A 25,302-nucleotide genomic window follows, 5' to 3' on the forward strand; every position below is an offset into this window, starting at 1 on the left:
TTCCCATTGATTTTCTGGGGAATTTGTTAAATGGAAATAGGTCATGCCCACCATCTTTCGCAAAGCACAATGCAGTTGCTATGACAACGTTGTCTACATTGGTAATGACAGCATGTACAGAAGTTTTTTTTTCACCAAAAAAAAGACAGTGACTGTGCATTTTTTTACAGTGCTAATAATCAAGAAATGAAAAACACAAAACACTGTTGAGCGTTAACTAAACAATCCTATTAGCCCTAGCTAATAGTCGGACAACTAAGCCGTTTACCGATCCACAGAAGTTAAAGTTTTCCAGTACACACACAGTAGCTTTTGGTTTCTTTTCCTTCATCCACCCACTTGTAGGCCTCAGCCTTACCTCCAAACCTTGATCAGCCCAGAGTTAGCGCAGTGTATGATGGGAAATGCAGTCCTGATCCCCCAGCTTAAAGTCAGGACTACATGCCTCGCTGAACTCTTGGGCTAATGTACCTTCCATCAATTATTTTACTCCTCACTATGTAAGAAATGTAAGAATTTTAAAACAGAAAGTTTAAATGAGGATCTGTGCCTACAAAACTAGCAATCTTGCTTTGACTGTTATGGACCTAAGATAGTAATAGTGAAATCAGTGTTAGAAAATGATGATTAACCAGTTGGTTGGTTGAGAAGTTTCTAGCTTCTAGCTTGTCAAAACAGATTCCTCTCCAGTGTTTTAGCACTCTGATTCATTAACCAAACTTTGTATACATTTACCATTTTGCATAACCCATCAAACTTTTTTTTCCCCTGAATTCTTGTCACATTCCCAAATCGGTGCACCATGCAAATGGTGAAATATAGTTTTTCACTTCACATCCATCATCGACGCATCTCTCTCCCGTCCAGAACAGATCAGCTCATGATTCATTTCAGTGAGAAACTCATTATCATATGGCATTCCTATTTACACTGCTTTGACAAGCCCAGCTCCTACACCCAAAGCAAATAAATGCATCCTTATGTCTTATGAAACAACAAAGTGTGGAAATTTGGGGCATAGTGTAGCTTTTGTAAATAAGGAAGGATTTCTGGCATGTATTGTAATTATGCAGCTTCTTTACAATACTTCTTATAGTAGTATTGTACAAATAATTAGGTTGGTTATAACATTTCAAATGAAAATCCAAATCACAGAAAGAGAATCACATTTGTATGAACAACAGCTATTAGTTTGTTTTATTTCAATCAACAATGAACGTGGAAATGAAAATAACTGTTGGATTATTCCATGAACTCTTTATACTGTAAATGTGCCAGAATTGTTAAAATGTTTGTGGCTTTATTTTTTTAATGAAAAAAAAAAAAAAAGTCAGTGTGTTAAATAAATAAATAATGAGACTAAGTAAATTTGAAACTGTTAATACTTGTCAGCATGTAAAACTAAAAGTACATACAAAAGGGAACCAAAAACGACTGGAGTTTCAAAGCCTGCGATTTTGGTTTTGTTCATTATGATTGTTCTCATTTGTGGAAAATAAAAGCACATTTCAGTACCACTGTATGACCAGTTCTGCCCTACAAAAGGTTTAACTTTAACAAGAAAAAAATGGTTTTAGTGAAATAAGACACAGTAAGAACCACTTTGTTGTAATGTCCAAAAACAATTTATTATTATTGTTATTTTAAACACCCTCAATTTCAAAGTGACATTGGATAGTGGAAAAACAAGACACTTAGAAAAAAACCCACAAAAAACAACTAAATACAGCAAAAATAGTATCAAACTCGTTATCATTAGGTAGGTTATGCAGCTACAAAACCGTATCAGGAAGTGATTCAGAAGTGTGAGATGCAGTGTAGGCACCGAATCAAATGTGGACCCAGTTACTGGCTTAAGGGTAGACCACTTTACTCTTGCCAGTAAAGCATCAAAAAGTAAAACTTAAGTCATTACAAAAAAGTGTGCAATTATATATTTATATATATATATATATATATATATATATATATATATACACACACACACACAATATATTAATTTTTTTATTACATTTATTTTTTTAAAAGGGAAATTAGGACGAACCACCCCAGTTACAGTAAGTGTATTCTAATTTGACTGATTGACCAGGTGCATCACTGTGTTTGTGATATGGTGGGTACTTTCAGCTCAATTTGAGAAGAGCAAGCCACACTGTGGTAAAGGCAAGTGGTACATAATGACTGCACTTCAGAAGAAAAAAAATAATCACTTGTGTAATTCTCCTGTAAATAACCTTTTCTTTTGTCTTATTTTATTTCCACGCTTCAAATAAATGGCTTTTTAAAAGTATTTTTTAAGGCACTTATATGCTTTGTTGCACCCAAGAATAACCAGTTTCATGCAACAAGTCTTAAGAGCAAGTATATCCAGCCTCTGGATTCTATGCACATGTATGCCTTGTTTCCATTTACCTCAAAACCTGCAATAGCCAAAAGATGCTTGAAGATTTCTCATCACACTGGGATACGTATTGAAAACCAAGTGTTTGCATCCTTGTTTGGACCCCCAAGATGTTCAGACACTCAGAATCTTTTCAATTTATCTAAACTTCAGCCAAATGCAGCCACTCTATAGATAATTAAAACAGGGCCCTTTATGTAGCAAGGTTATTCAAATCATACTGTATCTAACAGTGTAACATCTCTTTTTTGTATTGCAGTAAAATAAGTAAATGCAAGGGAGGTTATAATGTTTTCAGACAACAGCAGTACTATGACCCCCCGTTTGCTATGTAAGTAAATCTAATCAGGTACTGGAATTAAATACTGCAAATGAAAAAACAGCACCACCTTTAAAGTAATTTATTGTTATCAGGTCGTCAAAGTTAAGAGCAAGACCTCCATCTATGGCAAACATCTGTAATAATGCTGTAACCAGGCCAGTTATGTACAGGCAGTGGCTTATTGAATCAAGGCACCAAGACTGGGAGTTTGTAATCTGCTAGTTTGATGCTGGCATTCTGTAGAATGGATGTGCTAGGCACTCACAGCAAACCCCACATAAAAACAAAAACATTCATATTATAGGTTCAAGACATGCAAACGTAGGCTAAATGTAGGCAAAAATATACTACCTCATTCACATGCTACATATAAAAAGACCACAAATACTTCTTTGGTCATGATCATTATTACAGTCAATTAGATGTATTCACTTCTGTAATTTGCCTAATCTATAAGAAAATGTGAAGGGTTATTCAAAAACCTTAAAGTTTTAACGCAGAAGGTCAGTGGTGACCAACACAAGTAAAATGATTAGCAAACAACACTTGTAATCAATGTTCTGAAACTACACACTTTTAAATCAGGATTGGCAGAAAGATACCGTCATTTATTTAGTCATATTTATTATATTTTGTACAAATCATTGTTATACGTTGGCAACTAAATCAAAATGGCATTACTTGTAAAGCACTCAGGAATTTTGGTGGCAGCTTTTTTTACTACAATACAAAGTGATAACAAATAAAATAATGCACAACCCATCCAGTGCAATCGCTCATACTTGATCAGCATAGAAGTATCAAATTTTTTTAAAATAAAATAATTGTTGCTAAATTTTCATATATACGTGTCCAAACCCGACACAGTTGTAACCATGAGCTCACATGATGCAATTCAACAGCTTTTATGTGCTCTTTGCAAAATACCTGAGCCGATTGTTTCCATACTACAAGGAGTGCAAAACAGTATGAACTTTTGATAAGCTCTGTTCAGCAAATCCTTCACTTGATCTAATTCACGGTTTTTTTTTTTTTTATCTAGCAAGTTGTAGCTGTTTTAAAAAAACAAAATCACTTACTAATGTGCAGAAACAGATAAACAAGGTCTTAAACAGATTTGAGGGTCAAACGTAAACCTTAGAAACACCCTGCTTTTGAACGTAGCAATGTTTGTTTCCACACAACAGCGAAACTTACTTCAGATTAAAAGGTAGTTTTATTGCATTAGTGGAAAGAATATAATATTAAAAGATTATTAAACGCCAATGTAAAGCTCAAGGGGAAATAAATCCCCTACATTCTCTTTTTAAATGCCAAACCTGCAGCAGTTTTTATTTCTCCCCCCCTCCCACCACCCAATAAAACTTAACTACTCATCTAGTTTGTATTACTTCAGGTTTGAAAGAAAAACAGACAGAGGGAACTAATGCTTTCTGTACAAGACCTGGACATATGGGTATTAAATTACTGGACTCTGACATAAACTTAGATTGTCTTTAAAACAAAAAACAGAATGAAAAAAAGATTCATCAGGTTTATGAAGATCTTTTTTGTCAAAGTGGTGTCTGTATCACTTTATTTAGTAAAGAGAATATAAAACTATATTTAGTAAAGAGAATATAAAACTAACAATACTAGGAACAAACAACTTGGCACACAATTTTGAGTTATTAAATTAACCTCATGAGTTGTTGGATACTGCTTTTGTAACATTAACAACTTATTTTGTATTTTGGTGCAAAATTGCACTTCAGAGGAAAGACCCTTGATAAAGTGTGGCTAAACTCTGGGGAAAATGTATTCCCTTTTGTTGTGCAGAGTCCAAGGGCCTGAACAAAAAAAAAAAAAAATCAGCTGGCAGCTCCACTGTACAAACTGTAATTGTTGGTAAATAATGGTAATTAACCACATTGTAAGATTGTCAACTTCAACACACAGGGATTCACTAGTCTGACTGGCACGTCTCTCTATTTTTAGTTTTACATGTTATTTAGTTAACATTAAATCAATGATCACCTACAGTACATCTGTTTTTTTTGTTTGTTTGTTTTATGCATCCCCCCCCCCCTTTCAAATCAGGAAGAGAAGTTAAATCACCCAGTTTATTAAACTGCCATTTTTGGTTAACATATTCAAATACAGCTCAGGAGTAAATTTTTTTAAAAGCAAAATCAAATGTAGTATTTTGGTATTATGATTATTTGTTTTAGAGTGGTAGGGAAGATACAGCATTGCTTTTTTGAGATCCTCACAAATTGAAGCCAGAAAAGTTTCATTTAGTGGTCTTACAATTGTAAATGTCGAAAAGAAAGTTGCTGCTTCTTGACAATTAACAGTTCGAAGGGGGGGTAACTATTAAACAATGTTCCTTTGTTAATTATTATTATTATTTTTTTAAATCAGTCGGTTTTAAATAGTGTTCCCAAAAAAGATGTAAAACCTTAAATAATAAAAGATTAGGCAGTCTACCACAAAGAAACCTCACTATAGAAGAACCTAAGATTGAACTCTCCTAACAGCCACATTATGTCACGCATAACACAGCATGAACTAGTTACCTGTGGCACTCCGGCAATTACACTGTGTGATCAACCGCAAGAACAACTCATTCACGGCATACCAAAGAGGCTGTTCGAACTCTGCAGAAACACTGTTTGGAAGGACTGAGGGGGTGTGGCTGACATTTGGAAGCAGTGCATACAGAGACTGCCACCGCTGGATGAGCTGGGCTCTTAGAGGGTGTGGTAGTTTCTGTCCTTGGATTTGCAGAACTTGTAGAGGAAGAAGATGACGGCCTGCAGGCCCAGCACCAGCACGATGCCCCCAATAAAGCTGGCTGCGTCAAAGGTGGACTTCTTATGGGGGGCTGTGGTGGGGATCACTGTTGAGTTGGTTTTGGCTGCGATAAGGAAAATAACAGCATGTCAATCACAAAATGTCTACACTCCATAACAGCATCAGTCATGCAGTTTCCTAAACCAACTGAATACACAGTTGTTAAAGCATGTTTCTTGCCAGAAACTCATTTATTTTAGTATTTCTAAATATTTTAAGATTGCGTGCCCTGTGGTTATGGATGAGAGCAGTACTTGCCTGTTGTAGGACTGGTGGTATTGTGTGAGGTGGTTGTAGTCCGAGCCGGAACAGTGGTGGTCTTGTTCAAAGGAGCTGTAAAGCAAAAAAACAAAAAAAACATAGCACCATACATTTTAAAATATGTAATCTGTAAAACAGCACTGCAAGATATTTTTTTAAAGGGTCCAAACTGGTGAACGAGGACTAATTAATTACCTGATGTCACTACAGAAGTAGAGTTGGTCACAGTCTGTGGAGTAACCGTGGTTGAATTGGCTGAAGAAAAAAAAAAAAAAAAAGTAAGTTTACCACATCAACGTGTGTCAACTTTCTAATCACCCTGTATATACACACGCACACTGTATCACACACACACAATATGTTGTTATAACCCACAGCTGGAGCATTTTACAGCACAAGGAAATTGCACCAACCACCATATGTGGTTATCTTGGAACAAATTGAAAATAGGTAGCTGATTAAATCCAGCACTGTAAAATGCTATAATAAAGTCCAGGGGTGGTTTATCCTGGCGTGATACAAGCTAATCAAATCACCCCTTAACACCTCTACTCATCCTCTTAAGAGAGACATTTTATTAAATATCCACATAGTTGTCAGGACCTTGGATTTCTGATTTCAGGCTATAAAGTAGTTAGTCTTGAGTGGTCTAAGGCGCTGTCCACACTATGAATTTAAACTGTATTACTTGCTTTTAAACCGGCTTAAAAATGCTAAATACAGTTAGCAGCTAAACTACAGCGCGCTCAATACCGTACTTGAGAAACAGACTCGAGACCACCTCAGTGGGTAGTGTCGAGTCCGCTTCCAAGTTAGATTGCAGCAGGTAGTGTGGTTTGTCAGAAGTGTGGATGCTGGAATACCAAACTACATTTTTTGTGTAACCTCCAATATCCCAAAATGGGATTTCTGTTATGTAGTGTGGACACAGCCTAAGATTCAATTAGGGAGGTGTTCTAACTAGTCAACTTGATCAGTGTGCTTACTACACAACACAACACAGTTAATAGAGGCATAATCTTTCAATCAAGCTGGTAAAGCATACCGACATGACTCAGCGGTAGATGTACTAAGATGGGCCAGTCACAGCACAAACATACTTTGTAGTATGTACGAAGAGAAAATATGTTACTGTTTTATTGTATTAACTTTTTATTCTTGTTGCCTGCTGGATGCTGGATTCTGTTTTTAATTGACAATGTACTGTTTTTTTTTTATCGCCCTGTGAAGCGCTCTGTGACAATTCTATTGTGAAGGGCGCTATACTAAATAAAGATTGATTGATTGGTTGATTGATTCATTGATTGCATGAAAAAAGCCACAATATACTCATTTAAATATTTGTTGTGTGAGCTTATCGAGATCTCTAGCATTGCGATTGTCGTGCAGCATTGTTTCGAATAAATAGTGGGAGTTGAGTTGTGGTTTGCTGCAGCAGAGGGTGCCCAGAGGATAACATCTATGCATGCAAGGGTGCAAGAATAAAAATAATGTTGTTTTTGTTAAATGTAAAGGTCATCTGTACAATGCATTCTGTTCCGTCTTCATATTTTAATACGGTTATATATATATATATATATATATATATATATATATATATATATATATATATATATATATATATATATCAAAAAATGAAAGGCAGTTTAATCCCATCAGATTCAAATAGTGGGGCCCCCACCTTCACCCCCAAATAAAAAATATGTTTCTATCAAAAAGCCTTTCATAATCATACAGTAGACCCTTGCTAAACTGGACATGTTTGTCTGGCATAAGGAGGTGTCAGGTTTAAAAACAATACGATAAAAATGCACACACATACATTTATAATGCTCAATGTATTTTAAATGTAAATCATTGTGCTGAAACAACACTAATGTAGGGTAGGCTACACATTATATTTATGTAAAAATATAAATCTATACAGTAGGCTTATACTTTATACAGTACAGTAGTAAAATCAAATGAATACCTAGAGCACTTTCTTTTTACTTTAGCCTGTAGGCTACTGGTAACACAAAATAAATCATGCTGCTGCGTTGTAACCATTGGTGTACAATGAGAATAAAAGATTATTTTAAAATGAAACTAAATGATTTGTGGGTTTTTAATTTTATTTTAATAATTATTATTTTTAACTTGGCCTACTTAGTAGCCTAGACAATTAACACAAAGTAGACCATGGTCCTATACAGATGCTCAGAATGAGCTGGAGGGGTTGGTGGCACATTGCTCCCAACACGTTGGGGAAACCAGAAATGTCTTATAAGTACACCCTGCTTTTAGGGAAAATTAGGTACATTGAGCACAAATGGCAACGCATGAGAAAAAGCAGACTGGGAAATGCCAGCAACAATTGTGACTGTTTAAAACGTGCTTTCAAAAGTTCTTAACAAATTGATGCAATTGTAAATGTCGCAATTACCGGCAGCTTTAGTACATCTCATTATAATATAAGAGAACCCTGATTTGCACTATTTCCACCCCATTTTAGCGAATTTATGCAGGAACGCTCATAGAAAAAGAAAAACTGCTGCCGCAAAGCATTCCCTAAAAAGTCGCTAACAGCATTGTGCTTGTTTAGTACATTTCACCCTAGACTTCCGACTGGTTTGCGACTATTGTGACAGCCACAACACTTTAGTACATCAACCCCTCAGTGATATTAAAACTGAAGTGAGAACATCTTGCGGACTTACCTGTGCAAGAGGTCGCGTTAACAATTGTGCAATTTGTGCCGATGGTTGCAGTTGTATTCATACAGGAACCTGTGATTGAGGAGTTTACTGCTATAAAAAAAAGAAAGTAATCCGGTTTACATGTCTGCACAGATTAAAGACAAAAAAGAGATCATTAAAATGTATTTATTTATAAATTAAATGTACATATTTAAATGTATATATATATATATATACATATTTAAATGTGTAATATATATATATATATATATATATATATATATATATGTATATATATATATGTATATATATATATATATATATCTCACACACACATATTTAATGTACAGTGCTGTGTATTCTAGTATGTCAGGTTCAGTAGGTTTTTTTTATAGACAGATATATACAAAATCAGTAAATCGGAAGCCTAACATAAAAATGGATGCACGTGAAAAAAACTAAAAAACAAAGATAAGAGATAAAAACAGAGCAAGGTCCCTTTAGTTTTGGTCAATATTAAATGTAGCACTCCTGTGGCAAGTGTCTGATAATTTGGAATCCACTCAGAATTTCTTTAAAAAATAAACCTTTGCTATCAAAGCAGGACAGCAGCTTGTGGTCCTCTTTAGTGAAAGAAAGTAAGAAGCCAGATAAGCATTCATGAACAGTAGTTAAAAACAGAAGTGTTAGACAGCGCCATATACCCCAAGATTATCATACAGTCAATATATGCAATAGATTGTCATTTCCTAGTTTCCTTGTTTGTGTTTTTTTTTTTTATATGCACTATACCAGTGGTCCCAAAGAGACAGCCCACGGGCCACATCAGGCCCTTGAAAGCCTGATTCATGGCCTGCACTATGATCAGATATTGCACTGTTCAAATCATACTATATTTAGAATAATAAATGAGTTGTCTTTGACATCACCTGAGGAAAGTGCAAGAGAAGGGGTGTTTTTCAGCAAAGCCTATTGACTATTCCGCGGTAACAGCCAATCACTGCACAGAACAGAACGTCCTAATCAGTTCTCCAGTGATGTCAGATACAGTGACAGTGAGAGAGGGTGTATCTGCAGTTGAGGAAATGTTGGAGCCCGGAAATGTACACGGAGAGGAGCAGTTATCACAGTTATGTAAAATACAAAAACAAAAAAAAACAAAAACAAAACAAAAAAAGGCTTCCAAACAGCGCAAAGTTGATAGTGAAAATCGGCAGTTTAATTGCGAGTGGACAAAAGAGTATTTGTTTATTTTGCCAGACCACGAGAATGCAAACCCAGCCTGCTTAATGTGCTCTCAAAGGGTTTCAGTCTGCATAGCTGCAAACATCCAGAGGCACTTTGAGATGAAACACGGTCATTTTAAGGACATCTTTCCTTTGAAATCTACAAAACGCAAAGAAAAAACTGAAAGCTTTATTAGCTTTCTTCTTACATGCGTTCTACCCTTATGATCAGTCGAAAAGCATCCTAACAGGAAAATGGGACATCAGCATCCCTTCGGGTAGCACGGCTTCTTGCAAAAAACAATTCACTGAAGAGGTGCTTGTTAAGGCCTGTGCAATACAAATGCTGCATAAAGTGCTCAGTAATGATGAGAAAAACGGGAAAATCAACTATAGATCTGGTTAAACAGATTCCATTCTCTGACACAATAAGGCACGTGGAAGTGCTTGGGGAGGACTCTCTTAGTTCTTACGAAATGTTTGTGGTACCACATATTTTAAAATACTGATGGTAAAAAGTGCTACTGGAAGGAAATCTTTTGCTTTTGCTGCAGTTTCAGATTGGAATGCACTGCCGATGGGACTTTCAGAGACTTTCCATCGTCAATTAAAAAATGTTTTGTTCCACTATCTGAAGAAGCCCTGTGGTATGTGTATGATGTTGTGAAGAGTTTTAAATGTGTATTCCGTGTTTTTATGTGATTGTAAATTTATGCAGTAGCCAAAAGGCCTTGCTTGAGTTTGTAAATGACAGGGCAGCAATGGCAAAAGTGTCTTTCTTATGTGACATCACTGCACAGCTAAACCAGCTTAACCTTAAACTTCAAGGCTGGGATCATACTGTTGGTGACTTTTATGAGGCTGTAGTCCCCTTTCGAGACAAACTGACTGTGTTTCATAACATTAGAAAGTTTACAAAACGAGAGGAGGCCATTCGGCCCATCTTGCTCGTTTGGTTGTTAGTAGCTTATTGATCCCAAAATCTCATCAAGCAGTTTCTTGAAGGATCCCAGGGTGTCAGCTTCAACAACATTACTGGGGATTTGGTTCCAGACCCTCACAATTGTCTGTGCCTCCTAAAAAGTGCCTCCTATTTTCTGTTCTGAATGCCCTTTTATCTAATGTCCATTTGTGAGCCCTGGTCCTTGTTTCTTTTTTCAGGTCGAAAAAGTTCCCTGGGTCGACACTGTCAATACTTTTTAGAATTTTGAATGCTTCAATCAGATCACTGCGTAGTCTTCTTTGTTCAAGACTGAACAGATTCAATTCTTTTAGCCTGTCTGCATACAACATGCCTTTTAAACCCAGGATAATTCTGGTCGCTCTCTTTCTAGAGCAGCAATATCCTTTTTGTAACGCTTCAAGCAGACTTGCTGTCTGGAAGGACGGTCCATTTCCCTAAACTTCGTGAACACTGTAAAGCCGTTGCAGATAATGTCATGCACACATTCATGATAAAGCTAACTGAAGACTTTACTGCACGTTTCAGTTTCTGCAAATTGACCTTGGACTGCAGAAGCAATGCAGCTGCTTTCTACACTGGATGAGGGATCTCTCCAACTAGAAATGGTCGAGCTTCACAATGCAGAAGTACTGCAAGCCAGGCTCAAAGATGTTAATCCCTGTGAATCCTGGGTCAGCGTTATCCCTGAGACAAGTTTAAATCAACCAGAAAACTTGCCATTTTCTTGTTGATTTTTTGTGAACCTGGCTTCTCTATGTTGAATCAAAAAATCAAAAATAAGCAACAAAATCGTATCACAGGTGACCATCTTCACCAGTGCCTGCGTATTGCCACCACATCCTACCAACCAGACTTCAGAAGGCTTGCATCTGGTCACCGCTGCCACTTCTCATTAACCGGTGAGTTTTCCAAGCACATATGTAAAGCTACAAATTGAAACTCCATCAAACTGCTAGATTGTGTGATATTTGCAGCACAGATATTTAGAATTATATAAACCCCTGCAGTGTTTATTATTTTTTTAAACATAATGTAAATAAAATGGGCTTAAATGTTTATCACAATATATTTCCTGATAGAGCAGTATTTATAGTTTTTTGCCTATTTTTTTTTTCAGTGATAACATTTAACTGGTTATTTTCTACTGTTTTCATAAAATATACTCAGAGTAAACATAACTGTATTTGGGGAATGATGTACTCCACAGCAAGCTCAGGCCCAGCCCTTGGCTTTACGGTCACCACCTGAAGTGGCCCGGTGTGGAAAATAATTGGGGACCACTGCCCTATACATCCTATTAAAAATAAGGCCCTGTCCACACTATGCCTTTAAACTAGGGGTGGGCACCAATATTGATATTTTGATATGATGTCTATGTCGATAAGAATTTCCATATCACGATATAGTGGGATTAAAAAAAAAAAAATCACGTACACTTGCAGAGACTTTATTGCTAATACAGGCAAACATCACACAAAGTATTATTTAACCATTTTATTCCACTGATTTTTCTAAGAGCCAGATTAACACATGTATTTAAAACATTCAATAACTATAATAAAATCAAGAAAAAACAACAAATCCACGACCTGTGTACCCTCTCTTGTGTGCTCTACTCCTGTTTCTTCACCTGTTTCCTCTTACCAGCCAAGCCCTTACCAGAAACTATATCCTGTTTTCAAAAAGTGCTAATTAAGAAACAGGATCGTCTTTTTTAAAGTGATACACACCTAAAAACACAAACAAACATAATAAACAGGATTTTTTTTCTTCCATTCAGAAAGTGCTCACAAGGTACCAAATGCTTTTTGCATGTTGCATTTTTGCGCATGAGTCAGTGGTTCATTGTATTTTTTCCATGTGATTACTTATGCTACTAGTAATGTATTTTTAAAATGTCAGTTTTCGGTATTATAAATGAGATGTACTTTTAAAAGACCAAAATACATCATTCAGCATGAGACCGTACTTAATACTTTTAGATGTGTTATGCATTAGAGAAGATTTAATTACTTCCGGATTGGCTAGTCTGCGCAGTGAAGTACAGTATAGAAATATTTCGGTTTTGAGGTAGCTGATGATGGCATGGACTAGTAAAACAATATAACAAGACCTTGTTTTTCTCCATGGACATTAAGATACTAAGTTAAAAGTAAGGTATTGCTTTTCTTATGTAAATATCTGTTAATGTCTATATGTATATGTTTCAAATTGCAATTGTGTTTTTATAGTTTTCTGTGTTTTGGAAGGCTTTGAAATACGTGCACGATATCAATATACAATTTTCATATCGTTGCCCATCCCTACTTTAAACTGTATTAGTTGCCTTTAAACTGGCTTAAAAGTGCTAAAAACAGTTAGTGTCTACACAGCGCAGCATTTAATACCATACTCGACAACTGGACTCGAGACCACCTCAGGGGGTAGTCTCGAGTCCGCTTCTAAATTAGATCACACCAGGTAGTGCATGGGCACGGGCTCCATATTTGCCGGGTTGTAAACATAAAATACAGTGCATGGTGGGATAATGTCATATTAGTCCCACAGTCCATTGCTCTGCTAGGAACTGTAACCTGACTATTTTAATAGTGTGTACGCATTAAGCCTAGCTAAACATGAAATGGTACTTTAGTGTGAATGCTTTAAGATGGATTAATTAAAATGTTTTGAGTACAGTTCTCAAGATCGGTTATGTAGTGTGGACAGGGCCTAAGAATCTATGAACCTGGAGGAGCTCAGTGGTGCTTCCAAGTCGGCTTCACATTTCAATGTTTTTTTTTTTCCCTCTAAGTCAATTTGACTAGCAAAGGACCAGCTTTAAATGAATAGTCAAAATGGCAGCCCTCTGAAGCAGTGCATTCTGGAAGCTTGTGCTGAGCCGGATAAAAACAAATCCTGACAAACACTGCAATGAGCCCCATTCTGAGCCTTTTTTATTACACTGTTAACATGTCTCTTCTTTATCAGAGGTTACACTGTTGGAATAGGAGTGTAGGTGTCGCTTCTATAAAAGCTCTCCAGCTCAAAAAGCAAACAGAACACACATTATTCACAACCTCATTTAATTGCAAATAAAACCAAGCAGAGCAGACAATTCAGCACAAATTAGGCTACAACTGAAACACTTTAACAAGTAAAGAAAATTCTAACAGCCAAGCTAAGGAAAGCAATACAACAGTCTATGATGAAGACAAAATAACCAAGTAACTCAACATACCAATTCAAGAGTTTACATGTAGATTTAAAATCAGATAGTACTGTGAAACATTAACCTAATTAAGGCCAGCAACAGGGCCAACAAAATGTGGACTTTGCTCCTGAATTTAAATCTATTCTTATAAAATTACTACAGTAGTATTCATTAGTTAAAAAAAAAAAAAAAAAAATGCTTCCACAAAATGAGTGTTTTTGGTGTTTTTTTTAATTTTTTTTAATTTTAACTCTACTACTTATATTTCAATGTTAAAACATGAGCTGTCCTAATTTACTGTTGCAGTATGTACCGCCCTGCAAAATGATGACAAAAAGCACACAGATCTTGCACATGTGTGGAGGGCATGTGAAGCACTGCTTTTGTGGATACTGTTGAACCCTGCAAGAGCAGGTGATGTGTTAACCGTTTGTAAGAAATAAATACAAAAACTGAAGTGCCCATAAATGAGGTCTAGGTTTACAATGCAGATGAGGGTTTGTGAATTGTACATTAGAAGCAGCAAATAAAACAAGTACACTAATACTGGGTGAGTTACAGTAGAGTAGATGTGGCCCTGCTGTTTTATGTTCAAAGTCTTTTTCAATATAGCTTTTTCCATAACCTTGAGTTTGTCTGGCTACTATAAACACATAACTTACTTACATTCCATAGCCCTTGGGGTATCTGACTCGGCTAAGGTTTACATATCACTATTACTGGGGCATCTGAACAGAGCAGACTGAAGTATTGTTTAGTTTTACAGCACCTCGGTAAATCTGCTGTGCAAACGACGCTTTACCATCCTCTTGCCCATGGTTTATTGTTGTTGTCTGCCAAATTGCTCTACAGTGCCTTTCTTGCATCAGCTGTCCCTGAAACAATGTTTTGTTTTTTCTCTGAAAATAAAGCTAAATAAATACAGAGGAGGGTACTGGCTGCACAGAGTACATCTGTACATAGCCGTACTGAAAACAGCACCCTCCTCACACACTCCCTCCAGTTCTGGATTAGATGACCTGCAGCCCTGCATGCATTTCCACACCAGAACCACACAGTGCATTGACTGTAATAGTTTTTTTTTTTTTTTTTAAACTTGCACGGTGTTAATAAGAACTGTGACTATTATTTCAAATAAAGTCAAGCATTTGCCCCCACCTCAATCAAGCACTACACAGCAGAATTTAGAAAATAATCAGTTTACTAACCACAAACTCCAAAAATTGGTTGGTAAAAACTAAATAATTCAAATTGTCTTGTCCACTTCTAAACAGATAATACAGCTGTAATGTTGGATATGCATAACAAGGTGTTCTGGTTACTAGTGATAAATACAACTATGCATCAAGGTTAGATTAAACTCTCTAATACTAGCTACAGAACAGATGGATCAGTGCCCACTCTTGTTCCCTGGCCATTTATGTTTCATCTGCGCTCTTGACAAGAACTGCAGCTTCAAACAAACAAGATATACATCACATTAAATGGCCTGCTCCGTTAATTTGCTGGAGAACAAGCAGGTGGCTGAGGGAGGACCAAGTGGCCATAAATCAGGTAGCTGTTACTTCAGGCTCCGGTTTGCTTGCTATTTCAACATCACTCCCTCCCCCCCCCCCCAAATCAGTCAATCAATCATTATTTTTATATAGCGCCTTCCACAAAAATTTGCCTCAAAGCGCTGAACAAGAGAAAATAAAATAAAAACATATTTAAGAAGAAATACAGAAATGAAAATATTTAAAAACAATACATCAGTATGAGTGAGAAAGTAAATAAGTTCATTAAAGAGCAGCAAAAACAAGTGATAAAAATAAATATAACTTACAGGACTGTGAACCCAATGGCACCCAGTTGCCAAAAAAAAAAAAAAAAAAAAATTTGCTGCACTGGTGACCATTTTTGTTTAGTTGCAGTCTGGAGACCTGTTCCACTTGCTTTTCCCGTTTGAACACTTTTCTTACATGAGCGAAGCATTATACTGTAAAAGCTTAAAGCAAAAACATGAAGTTCGGAATTGGATTTATTAATTTGAGAGATTATCCGAGCAAGCCCTGACCTTTAAGCAATTTTACATTGTATTAAAGGCTTGCACCATACAGTATTGCATACTCCATTATTGTGTCCCTCAACAGTATTAAGACACCTTTTTTGAAGCTCAAAACACATCTGAGAACAATTAAAAAAGTTTGTACATCAGCAAATACACTCCAGAATGGTATACAGAAATAATTGTACATGCTGCTGTGGCATTTAAGGCATGAACACAATCAGGAACCTATTTTCTTAAACATCTTCCAGTACAGCTTTTTAAAAAACTTTTTAGACAGCTAAATTAGCGTTCTAATTTCAAAGTTACTAAAGTTAGGCTTCCTTTTTAGCACTTGCCATATCCATTTGTTTCATGACTGCCTAGCAACAGTGACTGGGTGCAGTCATTACAGGGGAACTCAAGCAAGGGATCAGTTAACATTAGCTGAAAACAAGGCAACAAAACTGGCAACTGGCAATTTCAAACAGAATATGTTTACTGTAGAATTTTTCTGTTACAAGCATTTCATGATTAATTAGGGTCCTTACATTTAATATGACAATCTCATTTACCTGAACGTGCAGGGTTTAACATTGATTTTGAACTCTAGTCAAGCGTCAGCCTTTTAAAAAAAAAAAAAAAGGCCTGTTTGCTTCTACCAGTAGCGAATATAAGTCTTTTTCATGTATTCGAATATGTAATATGCATTCAAATAGTTTTTTTTTTTCTTCTGTGTAATCGTGTATTTGACTACACTAACCCATGCCTATCAAGAACTAGCACTAGCACTTCAATTATGAGCAGAGGGAATGTTTTCAGAATGTCCAAATCGGATACACCGTGGAATACTGCCCTAACAGTTCCATACATCACGCTCTTATGTTTAATGCTTGTAAAGTTTAGTCCCCACCCCCTACTAGTAAAGGAAGACATCAGTCTCAATGTGATAAATAGACCAGTTCATATTTTTGTACTGCATATAACACTTAACCTTTTAAACAGTTCAATATTAGGGTTACAAAAATATGCAAGATATTTAAGATGTGGTACTATGTCAACTTTAAAAAATCTAAGCTATTTATTCAATGTATTTCTTTTATTCAAAACATAAACATCTAACTAATTTTAGCCACTGTAACTACCAGACGCAGCAGGTGAAGATCAGGGCTTGCATTTCATTTTTGTGTGCTGGGGGGATTTCCTGCCTATGCTACAGTTAATGGGGGGGAGGGGGGATTCCAAAATTTTGACTTTTTGCTGCAGCAGAAGAAAAAGGTGCTCCTCTTTTTAACCAGCGCTCCATTTCTTTTTTTAACTCTTTACACTCTTTATTTCCACCTGTTTTCATTTATGTATGTTTAACTACTGGATAATTTGTACTGCATGCATGTAACATATCAAATGAAAGGCTTAATTTCCTTTCATATTATGTAAGTTGCAACAGGATCAGACATACTATGTGGTAGAGATGAGAATATATGTAAAAAATAAAATAAACGCTTTTCCAAAAGAATAATGAGTTAAGAGTTAAAGCGAAAGTCACCGCTTGCAAAACACCTAGACATAGACTTAATATTGTCTTTTTTATTTCAAAACTATTTACTTACTGCAGTGTACTGAGTTTCTATAATGCTTAAAGATAGCGGCTGAGAATCACATACGAGAGAATAAAGTCTCGTGACACTTCAAATGTCCTGCACTACTTTTATTTATTTATTTATTTTAACCAGAACTACTCAGAATGCGGCTCACAGTGCTTTTGTCACCGAAACCACTTCCTGATAGATTGTTGTAGCGTTTCAGGCATTCTAAATTGGGTGGAAAATACAGTAGCTTAGTGTCTTAAAATATCTCTGTGGGATTTTCCCGCACTGAAATGCAGGAGCAACTTGGAAAATGCCCAATTCCCGCAATCTCGCGTCGAAATTCAAGCCCTGAAAATTATAAAATGACACATTCAGGCGCCAGTATAAAATGGGTCTTTAAAATACTACATGGAGGTGTGACTATTACAGCATATTCCCATGGGTTGAAAACCCCCTCCCCCCAAAAAGCATAATATATTAAATATAGTGTAAAGTATTTGCCTTTATAAAGTATATAAAGTATTTGCCTTCTTAATAGTGCTTTTAACATGTATCAGAAGGAAAATGATGCAATGACAGAAATACAATTCTTGATAGGAAATACAATTATTGATATCAGAAATTCAAATTTAATTCATGGCATAAAAAAAAAACAAATTTGATATCAACAATGGGAATTTTTGTTATCAACAATGCATACTGATTAGATGATCACTTTCTTGTTGTTACTGCATCTTGTAAAGCGCTTGGTGATGGTGGTCCACTATGAAAGGCGCTATATAAAATAAAGACTGATTGATTGATTGATTGATTGATTGATTCTCTTGTACTATGTAGCACATCTTTTGCAGAATATATGAAAATGCTAGTGACATCACCAATGTTTTGCGAACAATCTATAGAAAATGCATTTGTATCGGATGAGCCTGAAAACTACAACATGCCTTAATGCACTCAAGGTCTGCCTGCTGCTTTCAAATTACCCCTAATGAAGCATACAAGCCAAGTACAGACTGGATGTCGTCATCTAATTAGTATGTATTTTTAATATCAAAAATCAGAATTGTTGATATCAAGAATTTGAATTTTTTATATGAACAATTTTATTTTTGATATAAAAAAAGGCATTTCTGGTATACAAATAAAAAGGTACTATTTCTGATATGTACAATTCCATTTTTGATATCAACAATTCTATATTTGATATAAAAAAAATAATACTGAGAATTGTTGATATCAAATTGTATTACTGATATCAACAAAACATACCAATCATAGAATTGTTGATATTTGAAATTGAGGATTAAATGTTAACACGGCTTGCCGTATCTACATACCGATGCCGTTTCAGATTTTGGGAGTCAATCAGAAATACAATTTTCCATGCAAATGTCGAATAAAATGTTGCAGAAATGTACTTCTTCTCCTAGCGCCCTTCCTTAGCCATTCAAGTGACATCAAACTGTCTAATGCACATGCTCTTATCCCAAGTGATCATAAAAAATAGCCTCAGAGAAAACAAACCGGCAGACGTGGAGTACAGAAGAAACAGTTATTTCTAAAATTATTAAAATGAGTATGATGTTGCCTCGGCACATGACAGGAAACAACAGGATAATGCTGCAATATTCCTTTATTAACATTTGCATTACCTAGCAATATTGTGTAGCCATGTAATGATTGCAAAAGTCCCTTGATTTGTTTACAAGTTTTAAGTTAAACTTTTCTACCTGTTAGTTGGTATTTATTTTAAATTATTTTAAAAAAGAAAAAATAATTTTTTTGTACTGCTATTTTATTTAAGAAAATGTTAAAGAAAAAAGTTTTTTTTTTCTAACAAGCTAACAACATAAGTGGAAGAAAGTTGTTTTTAGTAGTTATTTTTTGTTTAGACCATTAGTAAATAAAGTGCTGTAAACTTAACTCATATGCGAGTTATTTGAGTGTGAATTGACACTCCTTAACTGATTTTTTTTTTCTTTTCAGCAATTTGTTTAAGTCTGGTTCAAAATTAAATTAAACCTATTTAATGGACCCTATGCATCAATTACAGCTTGTGGAGTCAATTACAATTATAATTAAAATTGTAGCAGGACTAGTCTTTGCTGCCACCGTCTCCATGTAATAATTTGAATGGTGATGATAGCTGACAGAGCAACATCAAAAGGAGTCTTCCAGACAGAAGCGTTCTTGACGGGGAATTTCTATACAGGGATCCATCGCAGCAAGGAACAAAGGTATTTTTACAAATCACACAGCTACCTTACAACAGGAATAGAGGCTCACAAGTTTTAGAGTGTTTACTTAGTAGACTAATAAGAGTAAAAAAAAATGTAATGGAAAATCACCTAGCGAATATATTTCATGGGAGTAAGCAAAAAACATTTGCGACACATGCAAATTAGGCTATGATGACAATAAACGTCACAGGGAAACTTCTTTTACTCGGTAGAATCTGCATTGGTAAACTGTTTTTTTCTCCATGTGTCGTACTATTTTTGTAGCAATTTTACTGAACAAATTATAAACTTCCTCGATACACGCATGGAAAGAGGGCTTATGGATGTTTTGTTTATTGCAAAGACCATACAACAGCAGGAATTTAAAAAAAATTGTCAACTTTATCTAAAATAAACAACATAAAGTATTGGCATTCAAAACATTTTCCCCCCCCCCCCATGTATGGTATTTACCTCTCACAAAGTGTTGGATAGTAATTATAGTGCCCCTTTCATGTATTGTATTAGTTTCTGTTACAAATACTTATGAGTGTTCAGTTGTATTTATATATTTTATATTCAAAAGAGACGGTGAATTTACAAAAAAAAGAAAAATGCAATATTACTGTATACTGTAAAAGATTCAGAAGACCACTTTAACAGTAAATGTCAGCATTAGCATCACTGGAGCTGTCTATGGTTGTTGCAGACAGTAACAATAGTCCATTTAATGACTGATGACATTTGGAATTAACAAAAAATAATTTACTGAAAACCATGAAACAATCTTTTTTTTTCTTCTCAAATTGCTGACGAAAGATAGAAAGATACTGGTCAGACAAGAGACTGGAATTCCTTTCCCCTGATGGAAAGCTTCCAACAGCTTCCTAGTTTAATATAGTTTATTTCTATAATAGTCTTAGCTAGTTAGAGAGAAGGGAACTCATGTATTATGTTCCCCTCAGATTATAGCATGAAAAAAACACCTGTGTATGTTTACTTTATAGGGCACTAGAACAGCACAGATCAGTGATTTCAGTTACAGTATATGGCACACTGTGTGCAGTCAACTGTAAATTATAATTTGCAGCACTGAAAACATACCATAAATCAGTTACTAGGATACAAAAAAAAATGCAATTTTTTATTATTATCAGTATGCCTTCTGATGTGAAAACTCTTTCCATATTACTTTTCTTCTTCATTTAAATAAAGCCATTGTGAAGTGACTACAGCCAATTCAGAATTGTTTATTCATTTTAGAGCACCATCTTTATATTTACAGTCCCAAATGATTACGTCTGTAATATTTTAAAAGCATTTTTTATTCGCCTTACGTGTCTTGTTGTTTATCTTTTGTATTACTTATTTGACATTTATTCTGCAACAACACTATCATCTGGTTTCCCGAAGCCTGATCAACAGCTACGGTACCACAGTCAGTAAAATCAGCCATAAAAGTCTGTGGATAAAACGGTTCCTATGTTGCTGATCCTCGCTCTTGTGTTCTATGCTTTCCATTTACACAGGCTCTTAAGTCCAAAAGTAATAAACGGGGATATTAAATTGTCAACTACCTTTCAATGTATATATCTGGTTTCACAGAGATTTATTAATGTTATTAATGTTATAAATTCTAACAATAACATATTAGTATGGCACCAGTCTTGGCAGTAAAGGAACCCTTTGGGGTACCACTGCACTGTTAATGATTTTTATTATTATTTGGTCATTCTGTCATAATACATTGAAACAGATAACACTCTCACTTTAAATACCCGACATGCTGCTGCGTAACGGCTTTAAATAAATGTAGTGACTTTGCAATTGGTCCTCAATTGGTTTCAGCTGACAAACTAACTCAGAGGAACTGCAAGAAATTATGAAGTGAACTGCATTCTGCCCACCCCCCTCCCCCTACACACACACACTAAACTCACTCAGCTACTGTAGACTACATCAAGAATCCCCAAAAGTAAGGTTCATGTATTTTAACATCCTGATTGTTTGTGAAAAATGAGACAATTTCATTATTCTTTTGTGATGAACAGACAAACACACCATTATTTACCCTGTGTCCCAATAGTGTACATGGTTCACTGGTTGTCAAAAGTACTGATAGATACTTGATATACAACATATTAAATACTTGGTAAAACATTTATAGATAACTGTTACAGAAGCGCAAACATTTTACAGCTTTGTGCTATCCAGCTGCCATCATCTCTTTCCCGCCCACAAAAAACAAACATGTGGGGGAGGGGATAAACCTGGCAGAAAAGCACAGCCCTATCTAAACCGTTAACAACCTGTGAAATGAGGACTGCTTACAACACACAATCCACATTGCTAACATTTTGTTTTGTGTTTTATTGTACTGCAAGTCAAGTCTGTTGTTTTGAATAAAACAGCTTGATATTTGTAAAACAGTTCTACACGTTTGCTAGCTTATTTAACAACAGTCTAAGAATGTCTAATGAACATGAAGATTTATTTTTTGTAATTTATTTAAACCTTGTGAATAGGGCCAACCAGTCACATAAAATGCATCAAACAGTTTAATTCTAATTAAGTTTGCTAGTCACACTGAGATGTTTTGTATATATGAAAACCTCTGTGAACCACTGGGTCTGTATATAATAGTCATAAGATACTACTGCAGCCATTGTTACTACTCACCTTTGCACTTCACCCACTGACAGGCAGTCTCATTCGCAAACATGAATTCTGTGCAGTCTGCACAGTTTGTCTGATTGTAACAGCCACCTGAAAAGACATTAATTTTTAATGGAGACACACTTTAAACTTCTTTTTAAAAAGGGGCAAATCACTGGTAGATATCCATATGCCACTAGAATTTTGAAAAAAACAAAACCGGCAGCCATTTTTTCGCTAATAAAAAAAAACTAATCACATGTATGTAAATGTAGACCTTTTGGAACCGAAGTGTCGGTGAGATTTTGAATGAGTCTGAATTGTACATCATTGACCCCAATTCAAGTAGTGAAAAAAAGCTAAAGTATTCAAATAAATTCAAAACTTGCCAGTCTGATCGCTCTCCCCCTTCTCCCTGAACTCTGCAAGAACTACAGCTTCCCTGTCCCATTCTGAAAATGCATTGTTTTTAAAAAAATATCTTAAAACTTTCAGCTTTTTTAAAAAAGATTTGGGTGGCTCATAAGAGCCTTTTGTGGTTAAATTGATGTTTTGTTGCCTGCAGCCCCTGGACTACTGTATGTCTGTACTCCTTCAGTCACTTGCATCTCCTGCCCCACCTGCACAGCTGTGTGATCTGTGATGCAGAGTAAAAAAGCATCTTGACAATTCCTGCTGTACCTTTCTCTCCACATAAATTATTCCAGTTATCACCTCTTCTGCTGTGCCTTGCATTTTTGTAATTGTTTAACACAGGCCCAGTAGTTCTCCACATTGTCCAGCCATAAACCGCAAAGTCAGTTTGATAAGTGACCGGGTAATGCAAATAACGTCTTTCTTGCCACTGTGAAGTGGTAGCGCTACTCCGCCTGTCACTTCAGCAGAAAACAAAGGATGATTAAAAAAGGCAGACTCATTTGTGCCCTGTCATGATGAAAATAGGCAGTAATATTTTACTTTAAAATTTAATGAACAAACCAAGAACTATAAGTTTAAAAAATGTCATTTGTTAAAAAATGACTTGACCAGTGTATTTCTTTAAATAGCCATTTCAAAAAAATGACATTATACCATGGTACGATGATAACAGTGGTATATTTATTGACGGTTACTATACCGCCAAAATGTTATACCGTGACATCCCTGTCACACACCCTGAAGTACCTTATTGCTTACTTGCATTATGCATTTTGTACAATTTATTTAGAACGACAAAGCACAGCACACAATCTCGCTCCAATAAACAGCACCAATTACTTACTGCCTGTTTTTTTTGTTTTTTTCTCATTCATGATGCTATTTGGGACAGAATGTTCAATGCTGACAACTGACAAACACAAAGCCCATCATTTTTTTTAATTATTAAAAATTTAATCTGAAGGAAATACAGTCATCAAAACAAACCTGTACAATTCAGCTAGTGAGTTTCTCTTGTCAAATAGGCGACTGTAATTGAATTACACTGTATAGTTTTAAGCACACAGTGAACAAGGACTGAAGGGAGGAAGAAAGTAAGCTCTGGATTTTAAATTGATTTGAGGCGTTGCCTACATTTAACAAAGCGTCTTGTCATAGACAAGGTCTGCCAATGAAAAAACTGTTTACAATGGTGAGAAAATTATGTTCACGACTGTAGGACCCTTCAGTATTTGTACTAGTTACATTACAGCCTAGTACTCTGGCTGTTAATCTAACTAGTAAAAGACATGTCTTAACATAAACATTCAAGAGAGGAACCTTCTGAAATTGATGATTACAGTTTTTAAAATTTACCCAGATCCAAAAATGGATACAAACAAGGTTTGACCATGGACTTTGGGCCTAGAGGACTAAAGCCCAAACTATGTCACACGTCACTACACCTAACTATTTCTTTAGACAAGGGTTGTTTTCAGCCCCGACTTACTACTACCCCCCCCCCCCCCCCCCCCCCAGTTTCGAGCATGCCACATGGCTGTTGAGTCAGCTGGTTATCCACCTGTATTTAAAAAATGATAACACTCCCAAACAAATGGCGTTGGTTTGGAATTTCAAATTAAACAAATAAATAAATAACTGGATGACTGGACATTCTGTTGTCGTAAACTGCATAACGTCGATGTTTCTGTGAATATTATCTGAAGCAGCAATATCTGCGAGACAACCTAAACAGTTGCTAGAATGTTCTCTTCCCCCTGAAGTTTGGTTATTGTGAACAACCGCTCTCAAGACACGATTAATTTAAACTGGGAATGTACACATTTTCAGCCAAATCGACCAACTTTTGGTCGATTTGGTCGTTGTCATAAACTGCCTGGTGCGTATAAATACGTAACCCGGCCGTAGGGATCAGTAATCGTCTAAACATCGACGCAGAAGTACACATAAATCAAACAGACATCTGCTATGCAACTGCTTTTTAAATAGAACTGCATTATTATTATTATTATTATTATTATTATTATTATTATTATTATTATTATTATTCTACAAGTTAATAACTTTTCAACAAAAAAATACAATTTCTCACAGCGTAACTATTGTATCAAAAACTATGAAAAAAATAAATAAATCAAATTTTAAACCCAATTTCCTCACACCTAAAAAAGAAAATGCCCTTATGTAGATATACTGCGTGGGATATGCGAGGACTATACTGCTACACTTCCAAAATTAAAGACTACACAATATTTACCTAGTTCCTCGGCTGTTGTTGCACTTCCCAGCGCGGTAAGAGCCAATGCCACAAAGAGTAGTTTCAGATACATTTTAGGTGATATTAACGAAGTTGAAATAAAAACAACTGGACTATAATCCTGCAAAATTTAAGCAACAGACTGTCTGATTCTTGCTGAAGACTGGTTTTGTGTAGCGGTACGTTACTTCCTGCTATCCAGGTCATGTGGCACTTTTTACTGACTCATTGCAGAGGGAGGGTGTGAGTTGTGATTGCTGAG

General features: G+C 35.7%; 1 protein-coding gene across 2 annotated transcripts; it reads right to left on the minus strand.

The window, feature by feature from the left end:
* Nucleotides 1-1,602: 1,602 nt before the first annotated feature.
* Nucleotides 1,603-25,302, minus strand: LOC131737319 (sialomucin core protein 24-like). 2 transcript variants are annotated; one of them, XM_059025682.1, is made up of 6 exons: nt 25,041-25,302; nt 22,391-22,477; nt 8,519-8,605; nt 6,015-6,074; nt 5,817-5,891; nt 1,603-5,622 (listed from the first exon to the last, which is right to left on the minus strand). In XM_059025682.1, exons 1-6 carry the CDS (start codon nt 25,111-25,113, stop codon nt 5,456-5,458), a joined length of 549 nt encoding a protein of 182 aa, XP_058881665.1. In that variant the 5' UTR covers nt 25,114-25,302; the 3' UTR covers nt 1,603-5,455. The 2 variants fall into 2 exon arrangements, with proteins under 2 accessions (XP_058881665.1, XP_058881664.1); XM_059025681.1 differs by having other exon boundaries at nt 8,519-8,608; nt 25,041-25,299.

This window comes from Acipenser ruthenus, chromosome 6, assembly GCF_902713425.1.
Source record: "Acipenser ruthenus chromosome 6, fAciRut3.2 maternal haplotype, whole genome shotgun sequence".
Classification (NCBI taxonomy): Eukaryota; Metazoa; Chordata; class Actinopteri; order Acipenseriformes; family Acipenseridae; genus Acipenser; species Acipenser ruthenus.